Raw genomic sequence first — 12,323 nt, forward strand, 5'->3', positions numbered from 1 at the left:
GGTGTATGTACATTGTTACTAGTAGTATATTGAATTGATATATTAAATATGGGACTAACATCACCTCAAATATACCTAAACAAGTTTAGTACATACAAATAAATAATCAATACACATTTTATATTAATATAATATAAATAAAACATACTAATCCACAAAATATATATTATCATTGATTTCAACACATATAAAATACTAATATAGCACAATATAAATAATATATAATAATGAGATACACAACACATATCTTTTCAAAACCTAATGCTTTATATATTTTTATAATATGCTGACCAAAGCCAGTTAACATAGCCTAGTGAGCACTCTAAGAAATCCCACATATATATATATATATATATGTTGTATTAAAAAATTTCCATATTTTTAATTGTGCGATGAACAAAATTAATTTTTTTTTTTAAAAAAAAATTAATATATAAATATTCTTAATTGTTATTTTTACATATAAACAACTAACATAAAAAAATTGTTTTACCAAGTACTTTAGTAGAAATAGCTAATTGAATCAGTAATTAGTTAAACCAGCTAATTGAATCCGTTAACAGTCAATTCGCAAACGCACTGTAGATCTTTGTCAATAATTGATTGCATAAATGTTGAAACTCCCAATTCATAATTGCTCCACCATATGTAACTCCAACTCCTTTGAATAATTGTTCTTCAAACTTTCTTTATGTCCAAGTAACAACCGGTAAGTTAAAACCTAAAAAATGGGCTCCCAATAATTTCAAGAAAATAGACAAAACCTTAATATTTTAACCATATATATATATATATATATGGTAGGAGTGAGTTTTTTTTTAGGGACTCTGCATAGTTGTTTACTTTGAATAGGATCCCATAAATTAAACCAACCCACTGCATTTTGCTTGTATTATTTGCTGAATTCATAAAGACAAAGAAATTAAGAGAGAGAGAGAGAGAGAGAGAGAGATTGATGTAGGGATGCAGTGGAAAGATGAGAGAGCGATGGTGTCTGTCTATACCATCAGATTAAGTCTTGTGGAGATTAGCCCTCAGTTTGTATTGTAGCCTCTCATACTCTCTCTCTCTCTCTCTCTCTCTCTCTCATACAATACAATACATATTCAGGGGGCTATTTATTATTCCTATTCCGGGTTGCATAGTGGACACTGGTCTCTCTATATAAGTCGTGCCATTTCTGCTCAACTTTTCTACTCAGAGACCACCCTTCTCTCACTCCACCTACTTAGGTACGTACACATTCTCTCTCTCTACCCTGTAATAATTACTGTATTAATTAATGGAATAATTCTCTCCAGGCAAATCAAAATACTAGTACTATCAAACATGGATTCTTACGATAACTCCTCCTGGCTCACTGAAATGGTAACTAAACCTCCCTCCCTCCCTCCCTCTCTCTCTCTCTCTCTCTCTCTCTCTCTCTCTTAACTGAGTAAGATCAGATAGTGATATACATGTATATATATGTATATATGTATCCTTATTCGTTACTGCCTGTACCATGATTCTTGTGCTGTTTTAGGAAACCACCATGTTGGAAAGGGGACCAATTTTCTTTAAACCCCTCTAACTTCCAATTCGGGACCAATTTCTTTAACTCATCCTTGTCCATATGTCAAGAAGATATAGTTTCGTCGATCAGATCAGATCTACCTGACTGATGGTGTCTTCTACCTGTCTGTCATATGATGTCAGGAAATTTCAGTCAGTCACTTCAAAAGAAAAAAAAAAAAAAAAAAAGATCCTGAACTAATTAATTAGTTGCAGCAGGGTCTGGACAGCTCTATGGTGATGGAGCAGTGCGAATTCATGGATTCCTTCGACGAAGACATGGCCGCCATGCTCGGACACGACTTCGACTTCGACTTCGACAATAATAACAATAATAATAACAACAACTCATCCTCCTCCTCCACTCTCGTCAACATCCCCAGCACCAATTCAATCTCCTCTCTCTGCAATTCCCCGCCTCCGCCGCCGCCGAAGCTCCACAAGCCCAACAATTACTCCAACTTCCCGCCAATTCCAATTCCCAATCCCAATTCAACGCCGCTCATACTCAACTTCGCCGGCGCGGCGGAGAATCAGGTCTCCGGCGAGGAACCAGCGGTCACTGAACCACCGGAAGATCAGCTGAAGCGGGCGCCGCCGGCGAAGAAACCCAGCCGTGTGAGGCCTCCGTCGCAGACTTACGACCATATTATCGCCGAGAGGAAGCGGAGGGAGCAGCTCAGCCAGAGATTCGTCGCGCTTTCCACCATAGTTCCCGGCCTCAAGAAGGTAGGTCCTTCCGTCCGTACGTCCGCCATTAATTATTTAAATAATCCATTGAGGCATTTCGTCGAACACCTTTGATTCGCGCAGATGGACAAGACTTCGGTTTTGGGGGACGCCATAAAGTACCTGAAGCATCTCCAGGAGAGGGTGAAGACGCTGGAGGAGCAGGCGACGAAGCAGACGATGGAGTCGGTGGTGCTGGTGAAGAAGTCGCAGGTGACGGCGGAGGACGACGGCGAGGGGTCGTCCTCCGACGAGAAGAGCAGCTGCTCCGACGAGCTGCCGCTGCCGGAAATCGAAGCGAGGGTGTGCAAGAACCACATACTCCTCCGGGTGCACTGCGAGAAGCAGAGGGGTATTTTGGTAAATTTACTCACCAAGGTGGAGTCCCTCAACCTCGCCGTCGTCAACACTAACGTCACCCCCTTCGGGACCTTTGCCCTCGACATTACCATTGTCGCCGAGGTACTGCTGCTACCAGGTCCCGGACCACAGACTAGGGGTCCCGGACCTCGGCAACTCAACTCAACTCAACATTATTTAATTTAATTAATTCTCTCTATTTATTGATGGCGATGGCGATGGTGTTCAGCTTTAATCCTGCCTGCGATTTAATTAACTTTGGATGTGAATGCAGATGGAGAAAGAATTCAATTTGACAGTGAAAGAAGTGGTGAAAAGGCTGCGTGGGGCATTTTAGCTTTTGAAGAATGCAGATGGATGATCGAAATGCATGCAGCCAAGAAAACAGCGTCGTCGTCATTGCAAACATGATGATTGTGATGGGTCTGTCTGTCACTTCTCTCTCTCTCTCTCCCTTTCACTCTCTCTCTCTCTCTCCCTTTCACTCTCTCTCTCTCTATATATATACATGTATATGTGTAGTGGGTGAGTCATAAATGTAATATATATGTATATGCATACCAATATACACGATGTTGTGGGAGTGCTTTCTGTCAATTATTTCTTCTCATCATGTAACTCTGGTTAATTATACTGCCAACCAATTACTGTAAATTTTTAGGGTTTCGTTTTCTTCAAAGATTATTACATAAGATTACTAATGAAAAACATCACTCCTTTTATGGGACAAAGAAAGTATTATTATTTGAATTTTGCAAGTGTTGGCATTACGTTTCAACGTTTTGAAGAAAATGTTGGAAATAATATTGATGTGGAATCAAGTTAGAATTTGACAAAATAATTTAAAATATATTTAATTATATTTTGAATAAGAATTGCTTATTCCCAAAGTTTAGGTATGCTTTATTGAGTATTTTTAAATATTTCAGTTTCGAAATTTATGTTATATTATGTTTATCTAATAGTTTTGAAAGTCTATAAATATTGTAGCCTCAGTTATTCATTTTCAATAGAAGAGATTCAATACAAATAAAATAGTCATGTTCGTCTCTGTCCCATTCTCCTTTCTTCCTACTTTGCTTCTGTTTTTTTCATATATATATATACATATATATATATAGTAGCTGGTTCACCTTTTTTACACACGCGTCCACACAACACACTTCATTGAACTTTCTTTTCTATTAACTATATATATATATATTTCTACTTAATAAAGTAAACTGTTGTGTACCTCCTATATATATATTTTTTTCTTCTTTTATCAAATATATGTATTTTATTTTCTTTTTTTATTTTTTTGGTAAAACTCATAAGTGGTATAAGAGTCTGGTGTAACTTGGCGTAATCGGGTATAAATATTGCATGCCCAAATATCCTATGTGCAAAAGGATGTCGATAGTGGCGTAGGGTGCGGGGATGAGAGACAACATCGGGGTGACGTTTGTCTATCCTTAGTTGACATCGAAAACTTACACAACTTGGTCAATCAAGGTTGAGGCGATCATGGAAGCGTAAGGTGTTTGGAAGCTATTGAATTGATAGAAGAAAGAGCGGTAGATGCAAGAAAGGATAAGGCGGCAAGGGCGCTCCTTTTTTCCAAATGCTCCCGGAGGACCTATTATTGCAAGTCGCACCGAAGAAGACTGCAATGGAGTTTTGAGAGAGTTTAAAAACCAGATTCGTTAGGGATATCGTGTTAAGACGGCACGTCTGCCGACACTAAGAAGCGAGTTTTAGGAAATGCGTATATGGAGAAACCCTGGAAGCATACCGGGAAAGCTGAGAGGGATGGCCGCAAAATATTCCAGCATCGGGATGACATTGGATGACACGGCCTGGGTAAAGAAATTGTTTGATTCTTTCCCTAGCGATTATTATCCCGTTATTGCAGAAATTGAGTGATTTTGTGACATGAGAACTATGTTGTTTGAGGAAACGATATGGCAACTGAAGGCGCTTGAGGAGCCTATACAAATAGGGAAACCCATATCTCTTGGAGAGAATCAATTGCTTCTCACCAAAGCACAATGGAGAGAAAGAGATAGTCGAAGGAATTGCGACTAGTGTAGACGACAACAACAACAATGCGAAAGGCTCGGACAGAAGAAGTTGCCGAAACAAGAGTCACATCAAATGTTACAAATGCGGAAGAATGGGGCACTATGCGTCTGAGTGCAGGAGGAAGCTAGATTGACGAGGCCGTCTTAAGCAAAACCATGCAAGCACCTCAAATACCCCCGGGACCAATAACTCGGAGCAAAGCACGAAAATTTTAAGATCAAGTTTCAGCCTTAGCAATTCAATTAGACGAAGAAAATAAATTCAAAACACAGGCATGGAGGCCTCTTTCACCCTTGCTGATTTTAATCTAACCAAGCCAAGATCAAGACGAACTTCAAGAAGGTGCATTTTCATTGGCCCCACTAGAGAAGTCCAATCAATAATTTATTTAATGCTACTTAAATTTCCAATGTGATTTGTGGAAATTTCAAGAAGAATTAAATATTGTTGAACTTCCAAAAAAAAACCTTAAATGGTGGTGGATTTCCAAGACAATATAAATAAGGGTAGATTTTCAAGATGACATCAAAGAGAGTCGATTTCCGAGATGACATCAATGAGGGTGTGGAGTTCCAAGATGAGTTTAAAGGTCCAAGGTTAAATGCATTGAATCTATTATGTTTCCTAGGCTGATTGCATTAATTTGTTTTAACTATTTCCTAGAATGAATGTAATAGTTTCCAATTATTGCATTTATTTTCCCTTGTCTATAAAAGGGAAAATTTAGATGTAATTTGAGGATCCTTGTTTTTGAATATATTTGAACTTTAGTTCTTTCTTTAAACTAAGTGTTTGAGAGCGATTCCTTGCACTTTGGTTTATCCATCAAATCGGGTCTTTGGTTAAGTCCATAGGTTCGTTGCTTCCAACCTTCGCAGGGGTTTAGCATATTCATTCGAGTTGTCTTTGTTTCGACTTATTGGGTCTAAAACAAGTTCCTTAGGTTCCTAAGCAAGCAAGAATACTTCGGTACTGCAATTTTCCTTTGATTAAATATCTATTTCAACTGGGCATAACAAAACGTGAAGCACCCCCCTCGGTTCCACGTCATCTGGTATCAGAGCCACATGATTCAGGTTTCTCAACTTGAATCTTTGTGTGTTTAAAAAAAAAAAAACAATCTGCAAAAAAAAAAAGGAAAATGATTGAATTTCAAAAGTCGGTACCAATCAAAAGACGGTACTAAGTCATCCGGGTAGAAACGAGTTAACCTTTCTTCTCATTTCCATTTTTTTTTTATATTTGAAGAATTCCTTTTCCTTTGTCTTCAATCTTGTCTAAATACATCTTTACTCCTTGTGAAATTTGGTTGCAACACTGTGGATTAGTTACCAACGACTTGGATTTGGCTAAAGTGTAAGATGGAGAGGTTTGTTACGAGCGGAGTGATACACGAGGGTCGTGAAGGACTTTTATTTTTTTCTAACAAATTATACATATATCTAGAATATTTTTTCTAATGGCAGGTGAAGACAACCACCCTCATGGGTTTGATCTCAAGTTTCTCATGGACACCTTGCTAAAAGAAATGCGCAATCTGCACCATGCATCTCTCGAGACAATTAACAATAGGTTGGATCAGATCGAACTTAGCCAAACTCAGGGAGGCACTCCTACTCATGTAGGAGAACATGACCCAGAGGTACTGCCGGCAAGGAACAATCACCCACCACGAAGAAATGGTAGACATTTACCACCTCATGAGGATAAACGTGAGGATGAAGGAGAGTATGAGGATGACCATCCTAGAAATTGGAATCGTCGGGACCAGCGGAGACCAGAGGATGATGCCTTGCGATCTATCAAATTCCAAATCCCTCCATTCTATGAGAAATCTGATCCGGAGACATTTCTGGAATGAGAACGAAAGATTGAACTTGTCTTTGATGTTCAACCCTTGTCCGAGGTGCGTAAACTACGGCTTGCGGTAATGGAGTTTTCAAACTATGCACTAACATGGTGGGACTAATTGAGCCAATCCAGAAGAAGAAATGGAGAGCCAGCCATTCGGACATGGACTGAATTGAAGAGATTGATGCGCAAGCGATTTGTGCCATCATATTATCATCGAGATCTATTGCGTAGGCTTCAAAGCCTTACTCAAGGATCCCGGACTGTTGAAGATTATCACAAATAGATGGAAATGCTCTTGATGCATGCAGATGTGCAAGAAGATCCGGAGGGCACCATGAGTAGATTTCTCAATGGATTGCACAGGGATATTGCCGATGAAGTTGATAGGTATCCTTCTCTTGACTTGGAAGAAATGTTACATTTGGCCATTAAGGTGGAGCAGCAACTACGGAGGAAGAACAAAATTGGGAGCTCTACCCACAAGAACTCCAGCCCACCCACCTACCCAAAGAAGGGTGAAGATAAGACACCTCTTGCACCACGACATGACAAAGGCAAGGCAATCATGGGAACTGAAGTGGCCAAGTCGAGTGCTTCACAACAGCCCAAATCTCAAGGTAACCATAGTCGTGATGTTATATGTTTTAAATGTCAAGGTCGAGGACATTTTGCTAACCAATGCCCAAACAAGCACACAATGATTCTAAATGCAAGTGGAGAGTATGAATCCGATTCGGATGAGAATAGTGAGGCTGATGGAGATGAATGTGGAGAAGAGGCCGACTATAATCTTGAAGCTGGTTTAACCTTGGTCACATTGAGGGCCTTGAGTGCATTGCCTAAGGAGATAAACAACGATGAACAACGGGACAATATTTTCCATTATAGGTGCAAGATAGCCAACAAGGTTTGTAGCATGATCATAGATGGTGGAAGTTGTGCCAATGTGGTAAGTGATCTTGTGGTTCGGAAATTGGGGCTGAAAACTGAAGCCCACCCAAAGCCATATAAGCTGCAATGGCTTAATAATTGTGGTGAGGTCAAGGTTACAAAACAAGTCCATGTTGATTTCAATATCAAGGACTACAAGGACCAAGTATTGTGTGATGTGGTCCCTATGCAGACATGTCATATCTTGCTTGGGAGGCCATGACAATTTGACAAAAGGACAATGCATGATGGGCACCTGAACCGGTATACATTCGTTCATGATGGAAAAAAGATTACACTCAAACCATTGAGTCCCAATGAAGTGAATGCCGACCAAAAGTACTTGTATCAGCAATTTGTTGAGGAAGCTAAAGAGAGAAGAGCGCGAGAGAAAAGTGAAGAGGGAGTTGTTAAAAAGAGTGAAGATACTTTGAGTGCTAAACATTTGAGTGAGAAAGAAAAACATATGATTCCGAGAGGAAAGAAAAAGAGCGAAAAAGAAAAAGGAGAGCATCCACCCCCAAAGTTGTTCTTGAGTTTGAGAGAAGTTGAGCATTTGAGCGACGGTGAGACTAACTTCTTTCTTCTAATATGCAAACCAAATTGTCTATCTGTGCAGGACATGAGCAAGCTTCCCCCAAGCATTGCTACCCTCCTTGAAGAATACCAAGATGTATTCCCCGAGGATGTTCCCGGTGGTTTGCCTCCAATTCGAGGCATTGAGCATCAAATTGAATTCATTCCCGGAGCATCGATTCCTAACCGTCCAGCTTATCGTGCTAATCCGGAGGAGGTCAAGGAGATTAAGAAGCAAGTTGAATAGTTGTTGAGCAAGGGATGGGTTCGAGAGAGCCTTAGCCCATGTGCCGTTTCGGTTTTGCTTGTACCCAAGAAGGATGCATCATGGAGGATGTGTGCCGACTGCCGAGCTGTCAATGCCATTACGGTAAAGTATCGACACCCTATACCTCGCTTGGATGATATGTTAGATGAATTAAATGGTTCTACTATTTTTAGCAAAATTGATTTAAAGAGTGGATACCATCAAATTCGCATGAAAGAAGGAGATGAATGGAAAACAGCATTCAAGACCACTTTTGGTCTCTATGAATGGCTTGTTATGCCATTTGGTTTAACAAATGCTCCTAGTACATTTATGCGGCTAATGAACCATGCGCTTCGAAATTTCATTGGCAAGTTTGTGGTAGTTTATTTTGATGATATTCTAATTTACAGTAAATCATTTGATGAACATACCGAACATGTGCAAGCTGTTTTGAGTATGCTGCGTGATGAGAAATTGTATGCTAACCTGAAAAAATGCGACATTTGTGTCGACAAGTGCAATTTTCATGGTTTCATTGTAGGAAAAGAAGGAGTGAGTGTGGATGAAGAAAAGATCAAAGCCATCCAAGAATGGCCAACTCCTACTACCATTCGAGATGTACGAAGCTTCCATGGGCTTGCAAGTTTTTATAGGCGCTTCGTACGAAACTTTAGCAACATTGCAGCACCTCTCACAGCAATCACCAAGAAGAATGACAAGTTTGATTGGGGAGTAGAGCAACAACAAGCTTTTGATTCACTGAAGCATAAACTTACACATGCACCCGTACTTGCACTTCCAGATTTTTCTAAGGCTTTTGAGATTGATTGTGATGCGTCTGGTGTAGGGATTGGAGCTGTGCTATCCCAAGAACGACGTCCGGTGGCCTATTTCAGCGAGAAGCTACATGGGGCTGCATTGAACTACTCAGCGTACGACAAGGAGCTGTATTCCTTGGTTCGAGCCTTTCAAACTTGGCAGCACTATCTTCGGCCCCAAGAATTTGTGGTGCACACAGACCACGAGTCACTAAAGCACATCAAGTCTTAAGCGAAGTTGAGTGCACGGCATGTACGTTGGATCACCTTCATCGACACTTTCCCATACATTGTCGAATACAAAAAAGGTAGAGAGAATGTGGTCGCCGATGCTCTATCTCGAAGGTACGCACTTGTTACATTACTTGAGTCCAAGTTAATGGGTTTTTCTCATGTGAAAGAGCTTTACGAATTTGATTCTGATTTTGGTGACATCTATACTGCGTGTGCTAAGCATGGTCATAACAAGTATCATTTACATGATGATTATTTGTTGTATGAGAACCGTTTATGCATTCATAGATGCTCACTTAGGAATCTTCTTGTGCATGAAACACATTCTGGAGGTTTGACGGGTCATTTTGGTAGGTCTAAGACTTTGAACATATTGCAAGAACATTTTTACTGGCCACACATGAAGTCTGATGTTGAACAATTTATAAATAAATGCATTGTGTGTAAAACAGCCAAGTCTACCGTCCAACCCAATAGGCTGTATACTCCTCTACCCATACCCGAATCACCTTGGATTGACATTTCTATGGACTTTGTTTTGGGATTGCCTAGGAGTCGGGGAGGAAAGGATTCAATATTTGTTGTTGTTGATAGGTTTTCGAAAATAGCACACTTCATCCCATCTACGAAAACCACTGATGCCACACATGTTGCTAACTTATTTTTTAGAGATGTTTTGAAACTGCATGGTGTGCCGAGGACAATTGTTTCTGATCGGGAAACAAAAATTTTAAGTCATTTTTGGAGAACTTTGTGGGCAAAATTGGGCACTAAATTGTTATTCTCTACTTCACACCACCCTCAAACGGATGGTCAAACTGAATATGTGAATAGGACTTTAAGGAGTTTACTGCGTACCTTAGTCCGTGAGAATATAAAATCTTGGGAAGAATGTTTACTTCATGCAGAATTTGCTTACAATCGAACTATTCATAGGGCTACTAACTGTTCCCCTTTTGAAATTGTTTATGGGTTTAATCCCTTGACTCATTTGGATCTTTTGCCATTGCCATGCAATGAGCACAAAAGTCTCGATGGCAGAAAAAGAGCTTAATTTGTGCAGCAATTACATAGCCGAGTGAAAAAAAATCTACAGCGGGCTGCTCACAATTATGCCAAACATGCAAACAAAGGCCGGAAGAAGATTGTGTTCCAACCCGATGATTGGGTTTGGTTACATTTGTGTAAGGAGAGATTTCCGGAACAAAGAAAGTCCAAGCTCACACCACGAGGAGATGGTCCATTTAGAGTACTTGAGCGTATCAATGATAATGCTTACCGCATTGAGTTACCTGGTGAGTATCAAGTTCATGGAACATTCAATGTTGCTGATCTATCTCTTTTTGATACAGGAGACGAACATCTCATCACAGCGGACTCGAATCTTAAAGAGGGAGGGAATGACGAGGCCATCTTAAGCAAAACCATGCAAGCACCTCAACTACCCCCGGGACCAATAACTCGGAGCAAAGCACGAAAATTTCAAAATCAAGTTTCAGCCTTAGCAATTCAATTGGACGAAGAAAATAAATTCAAAACATAGGCATGGAGGCCTCTTTCGCCCTTGCTGATTTTAATCCAACCTAGCCAAGATCAAGACGAACTTCAAGAAGATGCATTTTCATTGGCCCCACTAGAGAAGTCCAATCAATAATTTATTTAATGCTACTTGAATTTCCAATGTGATTTGTGGAAATTTCAAGAAGAATTAAATATTGTTGAACTTCCAAAAAAAAACCTTAAATGGTGGTGGATTTCCAAGACAATATAAATAAGGGTAGATTTTCAAGAGGACATCAAAGAGAGTGGATTTCCGAGATGATATCAATGAGGGTGTGGAGTTCCAAGATGAGTTTAAAGGTCCAAGGTTGAATGCATTGAATCTATTATGTTTCCTAGGCTGATTGCATTAATTTGTTTTAACTATTTCCTAGAATGAATGTAATAGTTTCCAATTATTGCATTTATTTTCCCTTGTCTATAAAAGGGAAAATTTAGATGTAATTTGAGGATCCTTGTTTTTGAATATATTTGAACTTTAGTTCTTTCTTTAAACTAAGTGTTTGAGAGCGATTCCTTGCACTTTGGTTTATCCATCAAATCGGGTCTTTGGTTAAGTCCACAGGTTCGTTGCTTCCAACCTTTGCAGGGGTTTAGCATATTCATTCGAGTTGTCTTTGTTTCGACTTAGTGGGTCTAAGACAAGTTCTTTAGGTTCCTAAGCAAGCAAGAATACTTTGGTACTGCAATTTTCCTTTGATTAAATATCTATGTCAACTGGGCATAACAAAACGTGAACCACCCCCCTCGGTTCCATGTCACAGATAAAACATGAGCCAATTTGAAACTTTTGGAGGAAGAAACTATCTTGCCTCATACGGAAGATCAAGAGCCTATATTGTTGTTTTCTTGAGTAGAGACGGAGCTCATTTAAAATCACACAGGGTTATGGAGTAGTTTGTTGGAAATAATCTTGATGTGAAATCAAGTTAAGATTTGGCTAAGTAATTTAAAATACTTCCTCCGTCCACCGCCAAGGTATCTGTTTACTTTTTGCACATAGATTTTAATATATTAGTATTATATTGATATGTAGTACAATTGACATGTATAAAGACTATTATACCCTTAACATTTATGCTATTATTTGATCACATTTGTGTAATATTATACGAAGGGTGATGGTATTTTTATATTTAAGTGGAAATACATTTACTAAAAATGGAAACGGATACATTTGTGATGGACAAACAAAAATAGAAAAATTGGTAGATTGACAGAGGGAGTATATTTAATTATATTTGAATAAGAGCATCTCCAACCGACCTCTATTTATGGTGTTTCAACCCTATTTTTGTTCCAACCATACGCCATTTCATGCACTAAATTAGAGTTTGCTAACGCCATTTATTTATTTATTTATTTTATTTTTTAAAGGCAAAACAGCAAAAAAA

The 12,323-nt window shown here is 39.2% G+C and overlaps 1 protein-coding gene and 1 pseudogene across 2 annotated transcripts; both read left to right on the plus strand.

Moving 5' to 3' along the window:
- Positions 1-1,141: 1,141 nt before the first annotated feature.
- Positions 1,142-3,363, plus strand: LOC127242205 (transcription factor bHLH18-like). Of its 2 annotated transcripts, none has more exons than XM_051261660.1 (5): positions 1,142-1,232; positions 1,302-1,368; positions 1,771-2,283; positions 2,368-2,745; positions 2,918-3,363. In XM_051261660.1, the coding sequence occupies exons 2-5, from the start codon at positions 1,330-1,332 to the stop codon at positions 2,978-2,980; spliced, it is 993 nt and encodes a 330-aa protein (XP_051117617.1). In that variant the 5' UTR covers positions 1,142-1,232; positions 1,302-1,329; the 3' UTR covers positions 2,981-3,363. The 2 variants fall into 2 exon arrangements, with proteins under 2 accessions (XP_051117617.1, XP_051117618.1); XM_051261661.1 differs by having other exon boundaries at positions 1,156-1,232; positions 1,774-2,283.
- Positions 3,364-7,732: 4,369 nt separating this feature from the next.
- Positions 7,733-10,787, plus strand: LOC127242041 (uncharacterized; annotated as a pseudogene).
- The last annotated feature ends 1,536 nt before the right edge of the window (positions 10,788-12,323 follow it).

Source organism: Andrographis paniculata, unplaced genomic scaffold (genome assembly GCF_009805555.1).
Source record: "Andrographis paniculata isolate CXL003 unplaced genomic scaffold, ASM980555v1 Contig86END, whole genome shotgun sequence".
Classification (NCBI taxonomy): domain Eukaryota; kingdom Viridiplantae; phylum Streptophyta; class Magnoliopsida; order Lamiales; family Acanthaceae; genus Andrographis; species Andrographis paniculata.